The sequence below is a fragment of the Kogia breviceps genome, chromosome 2 (genome assembly GCF_026419965.1).
Source record: "Kogia breviceps isolate mKogBre1 chromosome 2, mKogBre1 haplotype 1, whole genome shotgun sequence".
Classification (NCBI taxonomy): Eukaryota; Metazoa; Chordata; class Mammalia; order Artiodactyla; family Physeteridae; genus Kogia; species Kogia breviceps.
The window spans coordinates 82,972,944-83,000,353 of NC_081311.1; the positions used below are offsets into that span (position 1 = coordinate 82,972,944).

The window sequence follows — 27,410 nt, forward strand, 5'->3', positions numbered from 1 at the left end:
CTATAGATTAAAGGTATATCCAGTATCCAGGAACAAATATGGAAATATTATGACCAACACCAGGATATCTGGTAAAATCACTTAACTGCAAAGAAAAAGTATGAATCCTATGTAAATCTCAGAGAAAACTCAAGTCACATATATAAAGGGCAAAATTCAAGCTGGCTTCCAAGGTAACATTCAATGCCAAGTGACACTGTCAATACTTTGGGGGTTGGGGTGGGGACACTCAAAAATTTTATACCCAGCCAAGTTGCCAAACATTATAAAGAGAACAAAAAGTTGTTATTCAATATGCATGGATGTTGGACAGTGTAACAGCCATGGACCTTCTTGATAAAAACCTCTGGATGGTAAAATCCAGACAGCCAAGAGATAAACCAAGGTACAGGACCCAGAAATGGAAGATCCTTTTAGGAAAGGACTACCAGGGAGCACCAGATCCTTTTAAATAAAGCACCAAGGCTAGACAACTATGAAAAGTATTGATATAGAATAGAATGTAAATGTTATAATGGGGACAATATAAAGTAATAATACAACTTATGAAAGAACAATCATTTTTGACATTTGTATAGCACAGCCCGACTAACCAAAGCATTTTCCATGCAATCCCTCATTTAATCAACCAAACAATCTTAGCAATGACAAATCTTTAATAAAGCTCAGAGAGGCAAGCCACAAAGACATTCTCACAGACTTTCCAACCTGAATCTCAAAGAGTTTCCAAATTCTCTGCCTGATGTGAATATTTCAATTTCATTCTGCTTACAGCCTCTATTTTGTTCATCTATATAAAGCCATTTGAGGACATAAATATCACTCCTGAATCTGTACCCAACTGTTCCTCCTGACAAGCGCCAGGCAACCTCCCTGCTGTGATTCTTCTTTCCATGTCATCCCTATTGGTCCCTAATTTCCCTTTCTCATCTCATTGGAGGAACTGCTCCCTGATAGCAGAACAAGGGCTGCCACTATACACACGATGAAAAGGGAGATTCCCCAAGAGAGAAACTGACAAGACACACACACCTAGGGTAGGGGCAACACACAGCACATGGGGAGAATGGGAAGGGTGAGGCAGAATGAAAGAAAGGCCCAAGGGGAACATGAGTACTGCCTTCAAATATTTAAAAGACTGCCATGTGAAACAGAGTAAATTGTGGTTTTTCTGTTATGAAGGACCGTACTCTGAACAGTGGCCCATCTCTCAAGGCCAACGGAGAGCCACGTGTCCAACCAACTTCACCGTGCTTCTTACAGCAGAACACCACCTGTATCAATATTTTCTTTATACTTTCGCTTAAACTGGTTCATTCCTTCTGCTCAAATAAATATATTTTAAAGAATACTTCACAGTATTACTAACATAAATGGGATATGACAACACACTTGCTGTTATTTAGAAGACAGCCATACAAATAAAGACAATGAAAACAAACGAGCATTTTGCAGGGAGCCTGCTTGGCTCCTTCTTTATTACAAAGGGAAATTCGTTTTAAAGAAGGTGAAGGGGGCTTCCCTGGTGGCGCAGTGGTTGAGAGTCCGCCTGCCGATGCAGGGGACGCGGGTTTGTGCCCCGGTCCGGGAGGATCCCACGTGCCGCGGAGCGGCTGGGCCCGTGAGCCACGGCCGCTGAGCCTGCGCGTCCGGAGCCTGTGCTCCGCAACGGGAGAGGCCACAACAGTGAGAGGCCCGCGTACCGAAAAAAAAAAAAAAAGAAGGTGAAGGGCACACTAGCAGCAAATTGAGACTTTGTCCTTGGCAGCAAGAAAATATATGAAGGTGAGCCAATGGCATATGCCATGTCACATCATCCTGGGACTCTAAAGATCATCTCTTGTACCCCTGGGGACACATCCCTCACCTGTACAGGAATGAGTGTGTGAGGGGAAAAATGTTACTAAATAATTTATAAAGTTATTTTACCTTATATTCACAACAAGCCAAACAGGAGTTCAACATGAAAATGCATGTTATAATAAGTAAAGCTGGCAATGATGGAAAAGGCGTCTTTACAAACGCTAATAATAGTTAATATTTGTTGATCAACGATACTTGGATTAAAAAAATAGTTAACATCTGTTGAACGTTCTACAGTTTACAAAGCATTCTCATTTACCTCGTTACGCGTAATCTAGTTGAAGTAGTGACTATTCTGTCCGCAGAAGAATTCGACAAAGCATCCCTCAGGACAGATGACAGCTAAGGCCCCTTCCAACAGCAACAGTCTCAGGATCTGAGCTGCCTCACCAACCTTGCAATTTGAATTGCTAATTTGTAAAAGAAAAGGAATTTTAAATTAAAACTTTAACCTATGGTCAGTTAGAAATCTGAATTGGATTTACCAGAGTAGAAAGCAATTTAACTCAGCGAGGATAAAGCACATCCAGGGGACAGTAAACTGGCAATCGCTCTGTGTGTGTTAACACAACACAGATCATACGAGCAAAGATAAGTTCCCCGCAGTGAACAGGGATGGAGAGCTGAGGAAAGGTCACTGAAGATGAGAACGCACTGAAGCCCTGCTTCTGCCACTTAAAGAGAGGTAACCTCCAACGGATCTGACTACAAAGCTCAAGTGTGCAAATTAAAATTTTCTTCCTATATCCCCTGCCCCAGATTTATCCAAACCAGACCTCCGTGGTCCTCTTGGGTAACTTAAAGTTAATGGAGAGCATCTCACCAACTGCTTTCCTCCTTTTTTTAGGGGCACTAACTCCTAGTTGTTCTGCAAGGACTTCCTTTAGGACACGCGTTCCTGTCCTGCCTTCCCTCTACCAAATGTGCAAGGTGATCACAGCCAGGGAGCCAACTGGTTTAGCCGCTTCGGAGGTAGAGCATCTTAGCTGCATTGTTTGAACCGTTTTCCCAGGAATGCATAAACATTGAGATACAAAATTCCAGGAAGCCCAGAGGGTTCAGGGCTCAGCCGTTTTGAATTTTAAAGGAGAGAACTGTTGAGAATTCTCAACATTATCTGGGCATCCTCCTCTGAAGCTAGCCCTGAACTCTCCTCTCCAGATTCTCAGGTTTCCAGTCATCCTCAGAGCCCCTAATGATTGGGGGGTGAAAGCCTCTTCTTTTCCCTGAGAGCATCTTACCCTTCTCTTCAACCTGGCAGCGCCACAGATGTGCCACGTATTGAAATGGTTGGGAGATCCCATGCCCTCTGAAGAGTGGGGTTGAAGCAGCAGGAGGGGGTGGCATAGAGGATGCGCAAGTACCTACCCTGTGTCTCCCCGCTTCCCTCAGCTTTTGTATCATACCAGTGATTGTTTAAAAATAACCTTTCGATGGACCTAGAGTCTGTCAGACAGAGTGAAGTTAAGTCAGAAAGAGAAAAACAAATACCGCATGCCAACACATATATATGGAATCTAAGAAAAAAAAAGTCATGAAGAACCTAGGGGCAGGACGGGAATGGAGACGCAGATGTAGAGAATGGACTTGAGGACACGGGGAGGGGGAAGGGTAAGCTGGGACAAAGTGAGAGAGTGGCATGGACATATATACGCTAGGAGACATAGGGTAGATAGCTAGTGGGAAGCAGCCGCATAGCACAGGGCGATCAGCTCTGTGCTTTGGGACCACCTAGAGGGGTGGGATAGGGAGGGTGGGAGGGAGGGAGACGCAAGAGGGAAGAGATATGGGAACATATGTATATGCATAACTGATTCACTTTGTTATGAAGCAGAAACTGACACACCATTGTAAAGCAATTATACTCCAATAAAGATGGTTAAAAAAAAAAAAACTCAGAATTTGCTCTAAAAAGGCAAAAAAATAAAATAAAAATAAACTTTCTATGTAATGCTGAAAAAAATGAGATTAGATATTTGCTGAGGGTTTCTTAGCTGACACTGATTGTCATATTTTATTTATGCACCAATGAAAAGTTCTCATAGCCCTTTAATTAGATTAGCTCTAGAATTTGCCATCTTTCTCTCAGCATTCAATCTGTCTCTCCTTATTAGCCTGGTCTTTAAATCTTTCCCTGGAGAGATTAAATCAGTACATATTTTTCCCTCTTTGAGCCCAAAGCTACATGACCCAAGATGGCAGACATTCTACAAGATACAAGAACAATTCATAAGGTCTCTTGCTTTAATATGATATGAAAAGCTTAGGGGTTGCAGTTAATAAACTCAACCTGAGTGGCCAGTGTGATGTGATGTAGGCACCAATATTAAGCATGATCTTGGCTTGCACTGGAGAGACTTAGCATTCACAGTTAAGGAGGTAAAAGGAGGTCCCTGTTCTGCTAAGACCACATTTGGACCATTCTTTTCCGGTCTTGACACCACCTTAAAAGAGAAAACAGCCAGGAAGGTAATCAGCATGGCGTGGCCTTAAGCAGAAGCGAGAACGTTTCCACACCCACAGGAAGTGATGACCCAGCTGGTGAAGTAGAGCGCTGGGACACCACTTGGACAGTGGACAGAGAGAGGGAAATACGTGAAGGAAAAGAGGGCAAGGAAAGCAAAAACACCACTGTATTAGTTTCCTATTGCTGCCATCACAAATCACTGCAAACTTAATAGTTTAAAGGAACACAAATTATTATCTCACAGTGCTGGAGGTCAGAAATCCAAAATGGTTATCACTGGGCTAAAATCGAGGTGCCAGCAGGGTTACTTTCCTTGTGGAGGCTCTAAGGGAAAATCTGTTTTCTTGACTTTTCCAGCTTTTAGAAGCTGCCTGAATTCCTTGGCTTGGGGCTCCATCCTCCACCTTCAAAACCAGCAGCAGAGGGGCTTCTCTGGTGGCACACTGGTTAATAATCCGCCTGCCAATGCAGGGGACACGGGTTCGAGCCCTGGTCCGGGAAGATCCCACATGCCGCGGAGCAACTAAGCCCGTGCGCCACAGCTGCTGAGCCTGTGCTCCAGAGCCCACGAGCCACAACTACTGAGCCCGGGCGCCACAACTACTAAAGCCCACGTGCCTAGAGCCCGTGCTCTGCAACAAGAGAAGCCACCGCAATGAGAAGCCCGCGCACCACCACGAAGAGTAGCCCCTGCTCTCTGCAACTAGAGAAAGCCCGTGCACAGCAACGAAGACCCAACACAGCCAAAAATAAATAAATGAGATAAATAATTTTTTTTTAATCTCTAAAAAAACCCAGCAACAGAGCATCTTCTAATCTGTCTCTTTGACTCCTGCCTTCCCCTTCCCCCTCTAAGGACCCTGTGAGCACATCGGGTGCACCAGGATAATCCAAGATGGTCTCCTCATCTCGAGTCTTACCGTAATCACATCTACAAAGTCTCATTTGCCATGTAAGGCCACATGTTCCCAGGTTCCAGGGATTCGGATGAACACATCTTTGAAGGGGCATCGTTCTGCCTACCACAGCTACCACTGGGGGAGGGGGAGAACTAACGGAGGGCTTGAACTTAGATCACAGACAAGCTGAAGAAGTTGAAGGATTGAACGGCAGGTATTTGTGGATCCTTACAATAAAAATAAGCAAAGGAGTTGGGGGACCTGGGTTCAAATTCTAGCTCTTCCATTTATGAGCTGGGTAACTTTGGCAAGTTACTTAACGTCTCTGGGCCTCAGTTCTCTCATCAGAAAAATGGGGATGAGAATGGTACCCCACTTCTTAGGTTGTTATGATGCTTAAGCAAGAGCATTAGCACATGGCCTGATACATGGTAGAGGCACAAAAAATGGACCTCCATATCCAAAAATAAGGAAACCGAGGCTCACAAAATTAAGTAGCTTAACTCTGTCTGTCCAACTGCAAATCTGTGATGCTCCCATTAGCTAATCCTTAGGGTTAAGATCAGTGTTTAGGTCTAAATTTTTTTTAAGATTTTTTTTTTATGTGGGCCATTTTTAAAGTCTCTATAGAATTTGTTACAATATTGCCTCTGTTTTTTATGTTTGGTTTTTTTGGCCGCGAGGCATGTGGGATCTTAGCTCCCCAACCAGGGATTGAACCCACACTCGTTGCATTGGAAGGCAAAGTCTTAACCAGTGGACCACCAGGGAAGTCCTTAGGCCTAATTTTTTTAAAAAACATCTATAGGGCTTCCCTGGTGGCACAGTGGTTGAGAATCCGCCTGCCGATGCAGGAGACACGGGTTCGTGCCCTGGTCCGGGAAGATCCCACATGCCGCGGAGCAACTAAGCCCGTGAGCCATGGCCGCCTGCGCGTCCAGAGCCTGTGCTCCGCAACGGGAGAGGCCACAACAGTGAGAGGCCCGCATACCGCAAAAAAAAAAAAAAAACATCTATTGATTCAACAGAAAAATAAGATTCTACATTCAGGTTACAGTGCTGAGTGCCAGTGACAAAGAAGCATTAGCTCCCAAGGAACTCAAGACCTATCAAACAAACAGACAAAATAGAAATATATGGTTGGAAGACTGGGATTGATATATACATACTACCATATGTACAGGTAGGTAACTGATAGAGACCTGCTGTGTAGCTCAGGGAGCTCTTCTCAATACTCTATAATGACCTGTATGGGAGGGGAATGTAAAGAAGAGTGGATATATGTGTATGTGCAGCCAATTCACTTTACTGTACAGAGAAACTAATACAACACTGTAGATGAACTATACTCCAATAAAAATTTTAAAAAAAAGAAACCTGACTAATACAATGGCATATAAAATCATCAATTCTAGGGCTTCCCTGGTGGCGCAGTGGTTGAGAATCCACCTGCCGATGCAGGGGACACGAGTTCGTGTCCCAGCCCGGGAAGATCCCACATGCCGCGGGGCAGCTGGGCCCGTGAGCCGTGGCCGCTGAGCCTGCGTGTCCGGAACCTGTGCCCCGCAACGGGAGAGGCCATGACAGTGAGAGGCCCGCGTACCACACACACAAAAAAAATCACCAATTCTAGAACTTGGAATTTCAGATCATTCTGATCTTAACCCAGTGTGTTTCCAAACTGAATATTGGCTAAGACTGGGCCATACTAATGAATAACACTTTCTCCTTATCTAGAAGTGAGTTGTAAGAACCAGTCCAATTGTGCTGTTCCATCCACATGCATGCTTATCCCACAGTTCCCGCACAATATTTTTTTTTTCAAAAGACTGGAAAATGTTGTAGTATAGAGAAAATAAATAGAGCATTCTCAAGTGACCTTTTTATTCATTTTAGGATAACAAAATGCATTTTTGCTCAGAGATGAAAAGGGTCAACTCTGCTATTGTCAAACTTGTTTTTATAAACTCTATTTTATATTTTATTTTGGTATGTCAATCTTGAGTACTTTATTGTCAGGTCTTCATTGGTAAACCCCTTCCCTATGACAGTACAGTGTGTACTCAATTTTGGAGCATGGAAAATACATGCACTTGTTTTGCACCTGTAGTTTGGATATATAATTACATCTTTGTGCCTTGGTGTTTCAAAAATTTTAAGGCTCTAATGAGGAGTCACGTTTACAATCATCAGTATATTCTCTACAATGAATATGCTCCCTTAATTAAATCATGATGCTGGAAAAACACACACACAAAAAAATTAAATTTAGTTTAATTTTAAAAAAGAAAGAAATACACGTGTCAAATACACGCAAACATGATTTGGTAAATGAGAGGTACAGACAACCTTTGCCCCAGGCTAGGGGTGACTGATGTTAAGTCATTAATTTGGGCTCATAAAAACCTCCCTAGAGGGGATGGAGTTTGGAGGAAAGAGAGGCCTTTCAGGCAGCAGGGTGGGAGGTGACACCACCAAGGTGGGGATATGCTGATCACCAAGGAGGGACAGGATAGCTAAAGTCAGAATTCACGTGCAACACAGGGACTCAAACGCCAGCAGGCAGCAGGGAGCTCCTAGAGACACAGGTGCCCACATCGAGGGGTGTGGGAACGTGAGGGAGGCTGGCCTGCCTGCTGCGCTGCACAGGCATGGTACCCTAGAGCTACTCCTCCCTTCAGTTCTGTCAATGTTGGCATCATACCTTTTGGAGCTCTGATATTTGGTACATATATGCTTATAAATATCATATCTTCTTGGTGAATTGACCCCTTCATCAATATATAATGACCTTCTTTGTTTCTTGTAACAGTTTTTTGCTTAAAGTCTATTCTGTCTGATACTACTAGTATGGATACCCCAGCTCTCTTTTGGTTACTATTTGCAGGGGATTTCTTTCTCCACCTTTTCAGTTTTACTCCCTGTGTGTCCTTAGACCTAAAGTAAGTCTCTTATAGACAGCATGTAATTGGATCATGATTTTTTATCCATTCTGTCAATCTATGCCTTTTGACTGAGGAGTTTAACGTATTTACATTTAAGGTAATTACTGATCAGGAAGGAACTACTTCTGCAGTTTTGCTATTTGTTTTCTGTATGTCTGATAGCTTTTTTGTCCTTCGTCTCCTCCTTTATTGCCTTCCTTTGTGTCTAGTGCCACATTTTGATTCCCTTCTCATTTCCTTTTATGTGTATTTTATGGATATTTTCTTTGTGGCTACCATGAGGATTACGTATAAAATCTAAAGTTATAATAATCTAATTTGAACTGATACCGACTTAACTTCTGTAGGGAACAAAAACTCTATTTCCACACAGCTCCATCCCCCTCTCCGTGTTACTGATGTCACAAATTACATCTTTTTACGTTGTGTGCTCATTCAAATAGATTTATAATTATTCCTTATGCATTTATCATTTAAATTCTGTAGAACCTACCATTTTGAATGTATCTCTTTGTTCTTTGGGCATTCACTTAGTTGCTGTAGTCCTCTATTTTCCAGAGCTCCTGTAAAGTTGTTTGAGCTGGTCTCTAACTGTTATTTGTTGTTTGTTTGTTTTTATATTTCCCCCGGAGGAACAAGGGCCTGGTGCTTCCTACTCCCCCATTTTGCTAACATCACTCCACTCAGGCACTGTAGGGTCTATAAAGGAGGGGAGACCCCAGGTCCCCCTCTACCCCTCAGCTCCCAGCCCTGAGAATGTCCACTGGGGACCCCTAATCACGGGTGTTGATTCCGCTTGGAGCTGGATTTACGCTGCTACTTATTTTACCTGTTTCTGTGAATTTCTTTTTAAAATCCCATTGTCTTCTAAAGAGTGTGTAATTTTTCTATTATTTTAGTTTCATTTATCATTTTTAGTTTAACTTTCTTCTTATCTTGCCTACAGGAAATTTCTATTTTCGTTGTTTTGAACCGTAGCTGTATTGTGTCTCACTAAATGAGTCCTGAGTTTGCCTTTCTTAATATTTTGAGTTTCACTTATTTAACTCTTACTTTTTCTTATTTAATATTTTTATTCTTTTGCATTATTTCACTATTTTCTCACTTCATCTTTGGGTTTTTTTTCAGTTTCCAGTTACTTTATAAGGGTTTTTTTCCCTAATTTCCACTTTCTTTCATCTTTATCCATTGTGTTTCATTTACCACGTTTTACCCTCATTTACACTGAAGGCTGTGTATCATTCTTTTAAGCTTGTATTCTTTGCTTCTCAATTATAGTTATTTTTCCTTATTTTATGTAATTTTTAAACTTATCACTTCTAATTCTCACTTTTTAACCTTTAAATCTGTGATCTTTACCTTTATCATTTTTTACATTTAACTTTTAAGTTTTAACAATATTCTATGTTATCAGTATAGAGTAGTGAATAGGGTCAGACAAGGTAGTCTGGATTCAAATCCTGTCTCCACCACTGGTTAGCTGTGTGACCTTTGGGGAGCTATTTAACCTCCCAGTGCCTCAATTTCCCATCTGTAAAATGAGGATATCAACAGTTTCTATCTCACAGAATTAAAGAATTTCATACATACAAGGTCTTTAAAAGGGTCTCTGCTACGTAGGCATCCAGGCAGAAACTGATAGCTATTCACCCAGCCCATTTCCCTTTTCTCTGAAACACACAGTTGAACACATTTCCCATCTTCCCTTGAAATTATGTGCAGCCATGTAACTGAGTTCTGGTCAGTGAAATTGTGGACAGAAATGATGGCCACCACTTCCAGGCCTAGCTAATAAAAACCGCCTTTGTAGTCATCTCACAGTCCTCCTTCCTCTATCGATTAGATGTGGATGCTCTAAGGAGACTATGGAAGCCACAGGTTGAATGGCCGTGCACTGGTCCACCTGACTCCCTGAATGCCCTCCCCTCCCAAACCCCATCACCAACAGCCTTGCCTCAAAATGTAATTTCTATTAGCAAGAAACAAACTTTGAAAGTGCTATGCTACTGAGAATTTAGATTTTATTTTACAACAGCAGGGCTTAACTAGTACAAAAATTGGTGACTTAAAGTAGGCACCAGGTAACATAAGCGGTACTGGCTTAACAACCAAGCAGTGGACAGCAAGGAAACTGATATCAGAGACTGGAAAAATGGAGATCCAAGTTATGCAATGGCAAAATGTGTGGTAAAATCATCAGCTGCAGTAACTAAGAAAGCAGACCTAGTGTCTACCAAGCTGGCGGCTCCAGTGGGGGAAATGGGAAAGTAGAGAATCAGTAATAAAATAAAAGCAATAGTAAAGATGATATTAAAGTAATTTTAAAGAAAAAGATATGATCAGTCAAGAATCTGTTGGTTTGCAGGTGTCAATGAAAGAGGATAGAATCCATCAATTTGTGTGCTTGAAGGCTTGGAAAACCTGACTGTCTCAAACAGTAAGAAATAAGATTGAAAAAGCTTATAAGTGACAAAGGCCCAAAGCCTCAGCCCTGTGGCAAAGAACTGATCAAGACTGATGCCTTCCCATCTGAATCTGAGGGCCTCAAGGTAACCACCATTCAGTTGAGAAGGAAGGGCATGGGGTGATACAGTTATATAATAAATCAAGCCTGACAATAATGTCTAAGAAAAAACTTTGGGATTAGCCATCGGTATAATGAACTTAATGGAAGAAAACAGAAGAGAATCCTACTAAGTTGTTGACAGAAATGTACGGCCTAAGACATCATGAGCCTGGACTTTTAAAAAAGTCTATACGAGCCTTTAAAAACCTCAGGCCACCAGAGCGTAGAAAAAGCTGTGCAAGCCCTCGCCCCCGGAAAGACGGCAGCCTCCCCAGCAACGCTTCAAATGTTGCCATGGAGACTGAAGGACAGGATGAACCTGGCAGCACAGAGCCAGGGGCCATGGAGACAATTAACAAAAGACTCCCTCTCAGAAAGCAAAATCAAGGCCCAGTGGAGAAAGTTCTCCCACTCCTGGCAGGGGCCTTCACCTTGCCTACCCACTGGCTTCCAGGATCGCTTTGAACCTGGAGATGCACGTGACTATGGTGAATCTCCTATTTTACCCTGTTCAAAGGGGAGTTTTTAGTCTTGTGTCATGCTGTCTCTGCTCCATCACTGAAAATTGGGAGGGGCTAGGGAGGAGGTAAAGAACTTTTTCCTTTTTAGTTCGTAAGTCACAGAAACTCATTTAGTAAGGATCGTTAAACCGGGATCCTCATTTTTCCTTGCTGGAGGCGGGAGGGGGTGGGGCGCGGGCGGGCGGTGCGGTTTCCAGATGTGAGAGGAAAAGAGAACCAGGATTTGGTGACTACTAGGGGGAGCTCTGGTAGAGACTGGTTGCTGTTCACCAAACCGAGGTCTTTTCCTCCCTCATACCCAATCTAAGAGAATTTCCCAGCCTCCCTTGCAGCTTCCTGTGGCCACGTGACTCAACCCTGGCGAATGGGATGTGGGCTTCAGAAGTGGGGTCAGCCACTTCCAGTTGTGATCCTTGAACACCCCCTAGGAAGTCTTCTGCTCTCTCTTTTCCACTATCTATCTGCTGGCTGGGTGGCAAAGGCCAGGGCACCCTTGGAAGCCACATGCTAAAGGTGGCAGGGCCTTTGTCAGCCTGAGTCCCTGGACGGCAGTGTAAGGCAGAGCATCCCCTCCATCTGAGCGGTGCCTTGGGGTAACCAGCGGTAAACGGAGGGAGAGGTGAACTTCACGCAGCAGAGAACCACACTTCTGATGTTCTAAGCACGGATACCTCAGAATACCTCTTAGATCCCTAGCATCACCGTAAACACAGGAACTTAATAAAAGCTAGCACGTTTTAAGGGGGGGGACAACCGTAAACATTCCAGTTTAATATGGCTGGGCGAGTAATCTACAGGGCAAACATGGGATACTGTGTAGCCATTAGAAATAATAAAGTAAAGCAATATTTACTGACATGAAAACGTTTCTGTGCTGTACTAATAAATGGGAAAAAATAGATTAGAAAACAAGGGGACATAATCCCACCTCTGTAGAACTGCATGTGTGTATAACACAGGCTTGAAAACCCTCCAGAAGGATGCTCACTAAAGAATTCACAGTGAGGAAGGTGAGGCTTCAGTGATCACTTCTTCTACCGTGTATTTTTCAGGCTTGCTTGATCTTTTATAATGCCTATGTTTTGTCTTTTATATGAAAACAATAAAGCTACGTTTGAACATTAACCATAATATTTTTCCTCCAGTTGACCTTATAATGTCCCTTTCATTTCCATTAAGAGATTCTTTCCATCCCCTTTGCTCTGGAATTTCCTAAAAACATTACTTCAAAGAAGTCAGAAAATGTATGGGGTGAGAAACCTCCCGTCCCAAGACAATCACAAGGTCATCTAGGCTCACTGCTCATCTGCCCTTTTCACCGTACATCTATTTCCGTCCGTTTATAAGAAGTGAAACGGTTTAAACTTCCTGGACTCTACCTCCCTAATCCCAGGACATTGGGCCGACCTTGTACACTGACCGCTGTCCTCCAGGAGAGGAGGAGGGACCAGTGCTCTGAGTACACGGACCTGTATACAATCTGTTGTTAAGATTGTGGAGACGGCGCCATGGTTATGATGCTCACCAATGGGGTTTAGGTCATAGGTGACTAGACTTACCAAATGGCTGTAAAGGCAGAGTTTTTTTGTTTTTAATGTTTGCGGTACGCGGGCCTCTCACCGCTGTGGCCTCTCCCGCCGTGGAGCATAGGCTCCGGACGCGCAGGCTCGGCGGCCACGGCTTACCTTCCGGGACCAGGGCACGAACCCGCGTCCCCTGCATCAGCAGGCGGACGCTCAACCACTGCGCCACCAGGGAAGCCCAAAGGCAGTGTTTTGAGCAGAGGTGTGAGCTGGGTGAACTAGAGTTTTAGGAAAATTAATCTGACTCTAATGACACCATGATTAGGAAGAGGCTAGAGGCTGAAAACCTATTGTAAAGGCTACAGAAGTAATGCTGACACGTGTGAAGACAGAAACAGGAAGGAAGAGATCCTGGGGAGTGGACCCAGCCCTAAGCACCCAACAGATCCACAGAGACCACACACAAAGTGCAGGAAAACTGAGAGCACTCCAGGTATGCCAAACAGAGGACGTTTAACAGAGGGAGTTGGTCACAAAGGTATGGAAAGAACTGGCAGAGCACAAAGAAGGAGAGATGGAAGGGATAATAGCTAGAGGTCGGACACTGTTGCTCCGGGCTGCATCCCTGAGGCTGCTCAATCTGCTGGACTGTTGCAGAGCCCGAGCCCATTGGTTCTGGAGCCTGGAGAAAGGGCTTACCCGTCAGGGCTGCTGGAGCCCAAATCACCCATCCTTGCCTGCAACTGCCCCACTGTAAAACCCGAATCAGGAAGCTTTCTCTCCCTCCCGCCTCTGGTCTCCCACCACTGCCTCCAGTTAGCAGAATTTCACAGGAAGGGAGCTGGCAATGGAGCCAGGAATGTGTCTGACTCCCAGCCCCAGCAGTAAAGTGCAAAGCACCGAAGGATGGGTGAGAGGCCAAGAGTCAATAACCAGCACCCAGCTGACACGCTTACCCATTCGTTTCCAACCTGTGTTAACAAATGTGCATTCCAAAGACAGCAGATGTCGAGAATGGACTTGAGGACACAGGGAAGGGGAAGGGGAAGCTGGGACGAAGTGAGAGAGTAGCACTGACATATACACACACCAAATGTAAAATAGATAGCTAGTGGGAAGCGGCCGCATAGCACAGGGAGATCAGCTCGGTGCTTTGTGACCACCTAGAGGGGTGGGATAGGGAGGGTGGGAGGGAGGGAGACACAAGAGGGAGGAGATATGGGGATATATGTATATGCATAGCTGATTCACTTTGTTGTAAAGCAGAAACTAGCACACCATTGTAAAACAGTTATACTCCAATAAAGATGTTTAAAAAAATGTGCATTCCAGAGGACATGTGCAAGGCAGTGGAGATGAGGGGACCTTGGAAGGCAGGAAATTATAGCCCTGGCCTCAAGGAAAATTCTAGAGAAAAGTTAGAATTGAGGAAATAGCAAAATTGCTCCTCTGACTATGGTAATCGTATCACTGAAATAAAAGTGAAATGACCACGCTGGAGCAAGGTAAAGCATGCGATGCCCGCCCTCCCTCCAGAAGGGTCTGTCTGCTACACTAATAATAGCATCTTTCTTTTGTCCACAGGGCTGCAGCTACCACATATGGTGCCATTGTGCAAATTTTTTTAAAGGCACCCGCTCTGGGGTGATGACCTATAAAAAAATGTTCCCTCTGGGAGGATAAATTAGAAAAAGGTGGCCCCTCTGAGCTGATGAATTGGAAGAAGGCACGCCTACCTCAGCACCAGGGCCCAGGCCGGGGGTCAGCCCCACTAACCCCTGGGCCTGCACGTGTACTCCTGCCGGGACGTGGCCCGCACAGTTCTAGGCCGCAGCCCACCTGTTCTAATAAGCTAGTATTTTCTGAGCCCTCTGCGTGTGTCTCATGTAATCCTCACAACGGTTCTATGAAATAAGCACTACTATTGCCCAGTTTACAGCCAAAGAGAAATGAAATGACTTGTTCCCGGTCATATACCTGGTAAGTGACAGAACTGCTGGTAGAAATTTGAAATCTAACGTTAGCCCCACTGAGGTCCTACGATGGGGCAGAGGCCGGGCTCACATCTTTACTCATATGACCACAGTTGCTTCTCAGAATGTTACCGAGTCCGAGCTTGCTCTGCTCACCGCACTACAGGCCAATAAATCGAGAGACGAGGCACTGAGGCAGGGAATACGACCTTATTCAGAAAGCCTGCAGACTAGTGTCTCTGAAAAACCATCTTATGGGGGTTTTGATGCCAGTTTCTTTTATAGCACAGAGAGGGGGAGGGGGTGAGGAAGTAAAGTAAAAAGGCCATAAGTTTTGCCAATATCCCCTGGAATGGCCAGCCTCGGGGTGGGGATGTGTTGATTTCTTCTTTCTTGCAGCCATCCACAGGCAGACTGGGGCGGGAGGTTGCCCTGAACAGAGGCACTTTGGTTTAACCTTCAAGCAAAGGGGCAGGGTTCCCTGAGGCAGGCCATTATGTACAGACAGTATCGTTTTACTGAACCAAAGCAGCGGAAAGCAAAGGTTAAAGAAAAAACAACAGATCCAACATGGAGTCCGATTTAGCTCTTCCCTGTTACAAGAACAGCATGAAGTGGCCATGACCACCTTCGGTTCACCAGTCGAGCCCTCTCTGCACCGGGAACCTGGGCCCCAGACCTGGGGGAAGAGCCCAGCCTGCATGCCCGTGTGCCCAGCATGCGTGCACCACCCCGGCGATGGAGAACGGCATCCTTTCATTTATTTATTTTCTGTTCGAGTTACTGCCTTCCTCAAACAAGGCCGAAGCACGGTCAGCTCTGATGGGACAATGAGACTGCAGAGGAATATGGGAAGCTGGGACTTCCTGTGGGTTTTTCTCCTGGTAAAACAAAAAGCCCCTTTGACTCTGGCTCCTTTGGGGTTCCAGGGAACAAGCTGGCATTATCTTTGCACTGAAGGGCCTTTGACTCCTATAGTCCCTGCAGACAATGCTGAAAGAACACCCAGAGGATTAGCCAACTAGACTGCCAAGTCCCCAGCCTCACAGTTAGTTCTCCCTCAGTGAAAAGAGCTCTCAAGGGACAGCTCCAGAAATTTACAGGGAGCTGGTGAGGTTTGGTGGCAGAGCCAGCAGCGGGTCCCCCTTTGTCCCTGCCTGCACTCAGGTTGGATTCACTTCCATACCGGTCTTATTAAATAAGCGTGGACTGTGACGATTTCTTCCCTGCAGCCAAAACACCTGAGAAGCCAAGGGAGAGGCCAAACTCTATGCTTAGAGAGAAAGGCATGGCAGGCACGCTGCTGAGCTGAGCCTCTTCTAAGGTTAGAATGCCCTCTTTGGGTGTGAGAGGATACCAGCAAGAGCGGGGAATTTTCTGCAACAGGAGAGGGGAACTATCAGACGGGATTCCAAGAAACCAAAATCCAATCGGTGGAGGGCATCTTACAGAGAGAACGGAGAATGTACATTCCATGCAGATGAAAATTTTATAAAGACAAACCCAAAATTAAATTACACCTTGAAAAAGCAAAGATCAACTGGCTCTAGAACCAGAATTCCAGAATTTCCTTCCCAGAGCCAACCCCCAATGCTCTGTTACACCACCTTCACTCTCTGTGATCATTTGCTATCGATCAGCCACGTGAAGCTTCCTCATGGCCAGCAGCCCTCGAGCGCTCACAGCCCAAGACAGCAACATAGGAGCCAAAGGCATCGCCCACCCTGGCTGTCGGTGGGGGTGGACATTTAAGGGGGCACCTTGACAGTTTCAACCCCTCCTCCTTCCAGCTTATCAATGACAGCAGTTGTCTATGGCTGCCTCCAAGACAAAGCAGAGGCTCTGGAGCCCGGGAAGATTAGAGGGTGGAGCACCGTTTGCCCTCGGGCTGCAAAATGTGGCCCCCGAGGACTGATCCAAGAGGCAGCAGCATCAAGAGCAGAGTCAAAGCCAGTGCAAGGCAGTCTACACAACCCGGCCCTCCCAAAGGGCGAGGCAAAGCCCGAGAATCCAGGTGTCAGACCAAGGACCAAACACCAGCCAGACCTGCTGGGCACACCGTCTTGGAGGCTGAACACGGGAGCCCCCCTACCCCGCAGAGCAGACCGCCTGCCAGCGCTGCCTTGTAGAAGAGCCAGTCTGCCCTCCTGCGCCGACAGCGTGCTGAATCCCAACTGAGCAGTACACCTTCCGTAGGGTCCTGCTCCCGCCTCCCCTGCAAGGCCGCCTCCGTCCCTGGGCTCACTCACCCCTTATGCGGGCTGGGCTTGCATCTCACAACAAAGGCAGCATATCAGGGGCCCATCTCAGGAAGAGCAGAGATAATACAACAGCCACTGAGGCTAAGAATTGGAAATGCAGCAAGAGAAACTGAGGGGAAGTGGAGGAGAAGCATCAAAACGAGTACAACAACGATTAAGTACAAGCTCGTGATGCATCATCGAAAATTCCAAACTCCACAAGTCCCTGTTGAGAACCGAGAGCTTCTCCTCACACATGCTGCAGGAGTCTGCAAGCCCTCGTGTGCACAGATGTAAGGCGATGGAGGGTCTATCCATCCCACTGAGTTAAGGGCACGAGCATCTATTTTGCTGCAGAAACACTAATGCGGGGCTTCCCTGTTGGCGCAGTGGTTGAGAGTCCGCCTGCTGATGCAGGGGACGCGGGTTCGTGCCCCGGTCCGGGAGGATCACACATGCCGCGGAGCGGCTGGGCCCGTGAGCCATGGCCGCTGCGCCTCCGCGTCCGGAGCCTGTGCTCCGCAACGGGAGAGGCCGCAACAGTGAGAGGCCCGCGTACCGCAAAAAAAACAAAACAAACAAACAAACAAAAAGAACCACTGATGCGATTCAGATAAGGGATCAGGGACCTGGACTAGGGTGTGAGGGACAAGCTATAAGGCAAACTGAGATCACAGGCAGGATTGATGTTAGAGGCGATATTAGCGAGTTTACCATCAAGACAATGCTTTACAGGTAAAACAGTACAGATTATGATGTGCTCATATAAATGATCGGATTAGACCTTTACCACAATTCTACACTGAGGGCTGACAAGGAAGGACAGTAAGATTCAGAGAGATTAAAGGACTTGCCCAGGGTCCTGACTCTCAGTCCTATCCATCCGGCCACTCGGCCAGTCATAGTTAACCATCACTTACCCACATCAATGACAGTAACTGATCACAATTAAAAAGAAATCTGCCATGTACCTCTGCACTTCCATTGAAAGGTGCCTTGGTTGAGGTTTCAGAAATTCACAGTACATCTTGATACGTGATGAACAGCCTGGGTGATAGGCTCTGGAGGGGCAGGGGCAGTGCCAAAGGTCAGCTTGGGGTGCTGCAGTCCCCACATGCTTCCTGGGTCCTCTAAAGCCACTCCAAACTAAAATCATCAGGGTGTGCTTTGATATGGGCAGCTGACATCTTTCTCTTATGCAATGTGTCAATGGCAGAGCCTTTAGAAATTTTCACCACTTGTATTCATCTTGAACATGCAGTGTGATCAAGACTATGTTCGCATGCAAAAGCAACTTTAAGACACGTGCCCTACCCTGCCTTTCCTAACCCAGCTGCTGCCTGAGCCTCCCATGCCACATTTCAGGAGCCACCACCGGTTGGGAAGCAATTCCCCTCCGTGCCATGGTGGCCAAATTACAACGTTACTTTAAACCCATGCGATTCGGTAAGTCTCTATTCCTACTACGGGTCTAACACAAATGATAAGAAGATAAATAAGACAAGACATTTAGCTCAGACTAATGCAAAGGCATATCCAAAAGAGTGTGTTTCTCTCCACTAAAGTTCTGGTGGACTCACCCCTTCCTGGCTCCGTAATGATGAATAATTATTCATTGTATTGGGAAAGGCAGTCTCCTAATTTGGGTAGGATACTGTTTTTTTTAAAGGGTCTTATGCTCCTTAAAAAGCAGAATACAATTTTAAAAGCAGAGTCAATATAAATGTACCCCAAGATCAGCCTAAGGTAAATAACCCCTTTGGGATGTGTCTCATCTTATTTTCACTGAGCCCTACTCCACCTCAGCAAACTGGGAAAAACAGGAGTAATATCAATACCTTTCCTTATATATCACCTTATGCTTTTCAAAAACGTTTCAAAAACATTCCAGTATTTATTGGAATGAATGTACTTAAATAATCCCAAATCCTAAAGTCAAGAAAATATAACAGTTGGATTAAGATGACAGAATTTGTCCATTTTTCCATTCAAATGACTATTTGAGTCAAGTAGAGGAGGACACACAAAAGCTGCCCTGTTGGGAAATAGTTCAAAACTCATCCTACAATCCCCAAAGCCAATTAGGCGGCTGGGTAGAGGATGAGGTCATGAGTGTGAGATCAGTGTGAACACCCCGCCTCCTTCAGCACCCACCAGCTGCCAGCCTCCCAGCCACCGGGAACGTGGGTGAAATTGACTAAATGGTAACACCACGGCCAGGAAATTAACACAGAGTGTCTATAGATGGATTAGTCTCTCTCTTCCTAGATGAAGAGCAGCATATTTTATATACAAGTGTGGAAGTCAATACTTCCTAAATTATCTTCAAAACTGTTATACCCAGCAGTAAACATTGCAATCGATAAATTCTAAATTAAAGGATTCCTTCTTTCCTCCTCCACTCACCTACCTATCTATCCATCCATCCTATAATTCACTGGGTACCTGCTAGGTGCTGCTTACTTCTTGATAATGCTGGTGTATCTCAATTGCCATTCTGATGAAACAGCATCCAGAAACTTCAAAAAATTAATTCTCTTTTATCCCCTGGACCATGGCTTCTCAAGGGTATGGACAACAATCTACACATTTTTAAAAAATCTAAAGAGCCACCACGGTATCCAGCAATGTGATTTGTGCATTTCAATAAACTTTTGAACTGAGATGAACTTCTGGAACTCTTGGTTGGTTTCGAAAGACATAAAAATAACAAGATGGGGTTAATCCACACATGGGACTGCTCAATCTAAAATATAATAAATCGTTTAATTCAACTCAGTCAGAGTGGAATAAACCATGAATGTAATACATACTTGAGGGGAAAGGCGATAAACCAGAGGGCTTCCTTGAGCTGAATGGGTTTACAATGGAGCTGGGAAGGCAGGTTAAATATACAACAAACTGTAACAGAAGAAGTGGAAAAGAGTAGATGATCCCAGAGGACGAGAGAAGGCTGGGAAGTATTACTGGCAAGATGTGTAGAGACTGGGGGCAAAGAGGACAGATTCCATCATGTTCTTGGTGGACAGAATAAAGTGTGCAGTAAAAGGGCCAGAGTATCCATTTTAGGGATTTAGTGGCCTGTTTATGGAAGGCCTGGAAAGGAATGCTAAGAATTTGCCTGCAGGACAATCATGAGTCTTTGCACCCGGGCACAGTGACCTAATCAGATCTCTGCTTTAAGAAGATTATCCTGGCAGCAGCATGCAGGCCTGACTGGCAGGAGGTACTGAGCAGAGAAATACTGGCACAATCAAGTGTCAGGACTGGGAAGACACAGGAAGGACTGAGATGCCTTTGGAAGAAGCGTCCTAACAGTGGCTGCGAAAATCTGAGGGTTGCCTTAAATCACCCGGAAAGAGCACCAGGCTTCGTCAGATCTCCCCTTTCGACCGGATGGTCCTTGTGGACAATCTGATACATCTTTAAACACCCTGCTGGGTACACCACAGTGCCGTGCATACAGTAGGTGCTAAATAAATGTTCCTGACCGGATAAATACAACGGAATGGATAAATTAGTGTCTCTTCTATAGCCAGAGGAAAACAAAAGCATTGATAAGAGTCAAGCGAATTTGAGGCCCCAGATCTACTATCTGAATTGAATACAGATTATACCCAAGGTCAGCTGTCTCACATTTCACTATGCCCGGCTCGTGGCTATAATGAAAGCATCAAGGAAATATTAATAAATCGTACGGAGTTGAGACCTTACACATTCTCATCACCAGAAAAAAAAAACAACTTTGTAACTTTCTAAGGTGAGGAATGTTAACTAGATTTATTGTGACAATCACTGCACAATGTATACAAATACCGAATCATTTTGTCCTGCACCTGAAACTAATATAATGTTAGTGTCAATTACACCCTAATTTAAAAAAAGAATTGTACTGAGATACACAAACTTTTTTTCAGCAGAGGATCTGTAATCACAAAACAGCTTTCACAAGTCTCTGTTTCCAGTGTATGAGAAATAGAGCCCCCATTTATCTCTCTCTTTACTTTTTTTCTTATTCCACCGCTGTGAAATTGTCTTCCTTTGCCTATCGGTATTTTAGTAAGATGAGATATGCTTTCATTTATAAATGCAAAACACATACATTCTCCTGTGTTAAAAATAAAGCCTAATAATTATGCCAAATCATCTTATCAATCGACTTGCAAATTAAGAGACGACAGGTATGAAAAAGAAAAGTTAGGTTACATGTCACAAAACCAAATTTAAAGTCAGGTTCTACATTCAAGACACAATTCACTCATTCAATTTAGATATTCCGCCTTTCAAACCCGTGAAAGCCATTAGTCTCCACGCAGGGCCACCTGTCAAATGCACGCTTCTATCCCTGGTCGATGTGTTTGCCTGGGTGAACATGATCATGTTAATCATTAATATCAATCCTGGATACAGGTAACCCTGGGGAGTTAAAATACCGACCTCATTCAGGCAGCTGAGTGCAGAGAGTGGGCTGAGCCTCTTGAAAGGGAACCATCTGGGTCGGCAGGGGTGGGGGGGAGGCAAAACTGAAACCCCACAGAGCAGAGAATAGGAAATTTACACAGTCGCCGGAGTCCTGGACAATCCCAAGCCTCCAGGACAAAAGTCACAAAATCCGAGAGAGGGAGGGGTTCCCACACATGGTCCACTGCAACCTCTGTCCCACGTGCAGAGCCCCCCATACGGTCACCACAGAATCAGCCAACACTAACTTAAATGCTTCCATTGGCAAAAAGCTGGCCACTTTTCCAGATGGGTTATTCTATGCATGGACAACTTTTTAGCAAGTTTTTCCTCTAAGTTGAAAAGTGATACCCTACTCATGTGTGGCTCTGTTTCTAATTCTGGGCCAAGAAGGCCCTCTAAACGTTGCATGAATGACTAATGAGTTAGTGAACAAATGGGTTCTTACAGATCAGTGACAATGTGAAAAAAGTAACCGTTCAGAATTTTAAGTGTTTAAGAGCCATGATAGCTCAAAAATAAATAAATAAATAAGGAGTTGGTTTCAATTCATTTAATATTTCTTAAGTAGAGGGGAATTATGCACAACTACGGAGTGAACATGCTTATGGAAACAGCTCCAAGGAAGAGAAGAGAACCCAGATTCTAATACTCTGCTACTCACCCACTTTCCACACCTATAAACTGAGCAGGCCAGACCCCCTGATCTCTACCGTCACTCACAACCATCAGGACCCTGATGTGTCTTATCCCCGCAGACAGCTGTGCCACACCTCCAGGAGATTCCTGTCTTAACTGCATTTCTCTGAGAGTTCAAAGCCATCTGCAAATAAAGGGTCAAAGTCCTACCATGGCAGGCAAATGCAGGGGTTGAACAGGTAGAATTATATCCATGTATTTTCAGGATGGGTGCAAGGCAACATGTTTGAGAAATTAACCTGAAGTTGAAAATGAGAATCTAGGGCTACTTATTTCAATTACCTCATTTGAGATCAGGCCCCCTACACCTATGGTTACCATTATAAGGACCAAATATATATTTCTCAGCAGCTGCACTCGGTAAATGCATTTGTCCCTGTCTCACCGGCCAGAACTCAACAGATTTGACCACCTGATCGTTTGAAGCTTCTTCCAGCAATAAATTCTGTGATTCTGTTTTGTAACACCCGAAGACCGAGAAGCGACCCTAGTGATCTCAGGAAGCCTATCTCTACCATCCACTTCTGAGCCATGACAGGAGGCAAGTGGCCAAAAGGAAGGAGGGCCGGATATAAGGAAGCAGACTGAAAACCGATGGTCATGTCAGCAGCTGAGCACACCATGTAGGCCCCTGACTGCCTTCCAAAAGCCAAAGAGAAATACCATGTCACTCACTGGTCAGCCACAGTTCTCCTCTCCCGCTACCACTTGGCATGAAAAAATGGGAAGCTGATGGTGAAGTCTGTGCTCAAAGAAGCAGCTGGTAAACTCTGATTTCAAGAGAAAATGGATTCAGAATGGTCAAAGCATCTGTGGCAAGTATTTTTTAAATTGCATGACTGTTGCACAACAGATACTTGCTAAGGAATTTTCGCCACAGTCATTAAAATCAAGAACAACAAGAGAAGATTCCCAAGGGCTAAAAGGCTTACATTACTAAATGGTGCTGGCTGGAAAGTGGCACAGCTATGCCAGAGGGGACCCGCCCCAGCCCCAGGGTGGCTGCCCAGGGCATCTCTGGAAGCAGTGCTCTCTGCTGGCTTTGCATGAGAACCCGGCATATAAACTGAATTAGTATCATCATTGTCAAAAAGATTATTCTAATTCTGGTCTAATGATCCTAATCTAAAAATTTTATACTCAGAAACTTTGTTCTGTGCTGGTCTTTAGATCTTATTATTTAAAGGTTACCCCTGTATCCTCTCTTCACTCTGAAGATCTTTCATCAAACTCTGACCAAAATCACAATAAAATTCAAACATTAACAATGTATTCGCTAATCCTTCTTCGACCACAATTTTAAGAATTTTTTTAAAAGGAAAAGTTTTTTTTTAAAAAAGGAAAAGTTTTAATGAGCATAATAAATGTGGGCTTTTTTTTTCTATCTAATGTCTTAATGTTTGAGCAATGAGCTACTGTTATTTGTCATCTAATGAAACAATAATAGTTTGCATGCAGTTTTTTGGAAGTAGATATAAATTGATGAACATGGCACAGAAATGGCTTACAAATAAAGAGACACCAAACTATTGGTCTGCATTGCTGGGATTACGGTGGTTTTCAGTGTTCTTTTTCTTGTTTGTAGTTTTCTGTGCTTCCTGTAACGAGCACCCACTACTTTTGGAATAAGAAAAAAGAAAAAAAGAGGAAAAAAGGAATAAGGGAAACAATTGAATTAGGGATTGTTTCTGCAGCACAGAAACCTGGCATTCACTCCCTCAGGCACACAGACTTTGCCTGACGGTCCATTTCTGGGGGCATCTCAGGTGAACAGTGAGGTCCTTGCAGAAATGTCCTGGGTCCCAGTCCTGCCAGGTAACCATGACACCAAAAGCCTCAATCCCAGTTTACCCATCTTGTGCCATCCTAAGGGTCCTGGCAAATTTATGTGTTAAAATAAAATATTCATGCAGACTCTATTTAGTTTTGAGATCTCTGATGAGTTCTTTCTTTTTCCTTTTTCTCAAAGTGTTTATTCAGTACTCTATTATTTAAGGGGATTTCTGATGAGTTCTTGTGATATGTTCTTTTAAGGTTTTAGAACGTTTTTTCTCTGCAAATTTTCACTGCTTATTTTTACAAGAAGACAGCTTAAAATGGGATTTTTTTTTTTTACATAGGGATGAAAACAATTAAGATTATTTCAAAGTCTCTTCTGCCAGGGCTAACAATTCACTCATGTTTTGGAGTCTATAAATATGTAGGGTATATTATTATCAATTGTTCTAACACAGGTCTGCTCTGAACTACAGTTCGTCTGCGTAACGTCAGTTTGGCCAGTGGTTGAGAACACAGCTGAGAGAGGCACCCACACCAGGGTTCTAATCCTAGCTGTACCCTCAACAGCCACGTGACTTTTGGAAAGAAGCAGGGTGACCCTGCATCTCAGCTTTGTACAGGGAGAGGATTATAAGTATCTATCTTACAACAGTCTGGGCGGATTTCATCAGAGCAATTCCTGATAGACTGCCTGGCATACCGTAAGTGGTAAAAAAAAAAAATTGCAGACGTTCTTATTCTTCTTGGTAGCAGTGATGTCTTACATTCGTGCAGTGACTCACATGCTTCAAGGAGCTCTCAGGTCTCTTACCTCATTTGAGTCTCAGGCAGCTCTATCAGTCCAAAAAGTTACTATCCCCATTTTATCTTTTTTGTAAACAGATGAGGAAACTGAGGCTCAAGATCACAGAGCTTAGAAAGGAACTCCAGGCCTCTTTTTGCTCAGTGTCAGGTCTCAACTTACCCTCAAAAGACTTCATGTGCCATGCCTGAACTTAATAAGATTAAATTTCCTTAAAAAAAAACTCCACTGGGCTTCACTGGTGGCGCAGTGGTTGAGAGTCCGCCTGACGATGCAGGGGACGGGGGTTTGCGCCCCGGTCCGGGAAGATCCCACATGCCGCAGAGCGGCTGGGCCCGTGAGCCATGGCCACTGAGCCTACGCATCCGGAGCCTGTGCTCCGCAACGGGAGAGGCCACAACAGTGAGAGGTCCGCGTACCGCAAAAAGAAAAAAAACTCTTTTATTCATACTTTAATCAAATCAAACTGATTTTTCTACACCACTCCAAATTAATTAGGTTTTGCTCAGTGAAAAGGGCAACTAAGGTTATTACTTAGAGCTTACTGTGTATCTCAGCTCTGGGCTGGGGGTTCACATCCACGGCCACATTTAAACCCATAGGGACCCTATGATGTAGCACTGTCATTGTCCCCACCTCATAAATGGGGCAACTGAGGCACAACTAAGTCCAGGATTGAGATGCAGGCTGACTGCCTCATACCCCAGCTCTTAAGACTCTGGTATTGTCCAAATCGCATTTCCCCAACTGACCATACGTTTTGCAAAGTGCTTTCACACACAGCAAGTCTATGGGACCTGATTGGGGGGGGGGGGGGGAGTGGAGGAGGGGATGGGTTCGCAGTGTTCTCTTCTACATTCGAAGAAATCGAGGCTCAGAGATGTTAAAGGACTTGTCAAAGTTGCCCGGCCCTCTTCTGGCGCAGCAAGGACACATACTCCCGGACTCCAAACCTCATTCTCTTCCCAAAGTCTCAAATTCCTTTGCATGTATTTTAAAAGTGAGGATGGTAGGCGACGTCCTGCCGTTCCTGAGAAGCAACTGTGCACTTAATGGCCTAAGTGTCAACCCTGAGCGTGGACAGCGTGACCCGTACTCTGGGCGGTGGAAGCGAAGGGCGTGGGCGTCACTACTGCCGAGGAAACGCGAGGTGAAACTGCTCGCCGAGCAGCCACTTGGGGCGGTGCCAGCACCACGTTCCTCAACCCACCCCAACCTCCAGGTCCCCGATGGGGTGGAAGCCGAGACTCGGCCCGGAGTCGGGACGCGGTCTCGGCACCGGGCGCCCGGGCGCCCCCTGTCCCGCGGGTGCGCGGGTGAAGGCTCACGGCGACCCGAGGCTCGGACGGCGCAGTCCCCGGGCGTATCCAAACCCGAGAGCGCCCCGGCCGCCTTCCTCGGCCACCGGGACCCGCCCGGGCGGGTCCGACCGGCGCTGCTGCCAAAACTGCGGCTCCCGGGATCTCAGCACGGTCTTCGGGGAGGACCCAGCGCGTCATCGACTCCAGAGCGGCGCGCCACGCGCCCTGCCTCAATTTCCCTCACCTCGCAAGGATACATAAACCCAAGATGTTAACAGCGGCGCAGCCCGGACCTGCACAATTTCCAGACAGAAGAGCGCACCCGACCCGCCGGACCCCCGCGCCGACCCGCCGGGCCGCCGCGACAGCACCCCTACCTGCGCGGTGGCCCCCGCCGCCACCGGTCGGGGCGCCCTGGGGTCCCCCGCCCAGCATGCGCCCCGCCGGCTCCTCCCGCTCCGCCTCCTCCACCTCCAGCTCCGCGGCGGCCGGCGGGCTCCGTGCGCCCCGAGGCCCGCGGCTGGGGAAGCGAGCGGCCGCGCCGGACGGGAAGTGGGGAGGGGGCTGGCGAGGAAGGGGAGGCTCCTTCCTCCTCCCGGGCCGCGCGGGCGGTTTCCTCCCCAGCCTCGGCCCCGGCACGCGCGCGCGCACACACACGCACATACACATACGCACACCAGCACGCACGCACACACACATACGCACACAAGCACGCAGACACACAGACGCACACAAGCACGCACGCACACACACACACGCACACAAGCACAAGCACACGCGAGCGGCTGGGGCGGGCGGGGCCCGGGGCCCACAGCCTGCGTCCCGGACCTCGGGAAGTTTGCTTTTCGCTCTCGCCGGTTTGCTGGACGAAAACGAGAGGGGAAGTGCGGTGGGGAGAACGGGTGTTCGGACAAGGAGAAACTGGGAGGCCTTCCTGGGGCGGGGGGCGGGGCGGGTCTACGAGGGTGCCTGGCAGACACTAATTAGGGAAGTGACCAAAGGGTTGATGGAAGAGATGGAGGGGAGGAGAGGGGCGGGGGGAGGAGAACGAGGGGAGACGACAGACCACACTGGGAAGGAGGGGGGCGAGCAGTTCAACATGAAATCAGGATCCAACTGTTTGAATCTTCTGGCAGCACTGGACTGGTCCCAGATCCCCCTCTCAACTTGGGGCAACCATCCCAGGACACAGCTGCGATCCGTGCCGAGCTCGACTCCCCTCCTCTTCGGTTCCTTCAAGGGGGCTCCTGGAGCATCCCTGACGCCGCACCTGTCAGACACGGTTCTTGCCCTTAAGGGGCTCCCCTCCAGCGGGGAAGAGAAATATGTGCGTATAAAACTAAATAACAGCATGCAGTGGAATATACCACG

At 46.0% G+C, this 27,410-nt stretch overlaps 1 protein-coding gene across 3 annotated transcripts in view; it reads right to left on the reverse strand.

The window, feature by feature from the left end:
- Positions 1–26,498, reverse strand: part of DISC1 (DISC1 scaffold protein) — a 348,316-nt gene extending 321,818 nt beyond the window's left edge. For all 3 annotated transcript variants that reach the window (XR_010839017.1, XM_059052842.2, XM_067025721.1), the window contains exon 1: positions 26,417–26,498. Coding sequence is in view for 2 of the 3 variants with exons in the window: in XM_059052842.2 (XP_058908825.2) it covers positions 26,417–26,474 (58 nt within the window). In the remaining variant the exon portion in view is untranslated. The remainder of the gene's footprint in view (positions 1–26,416) is intronic.
- Between the last annotated feature and the right edge of the window lie 912 nt (positions 26,499–27,410).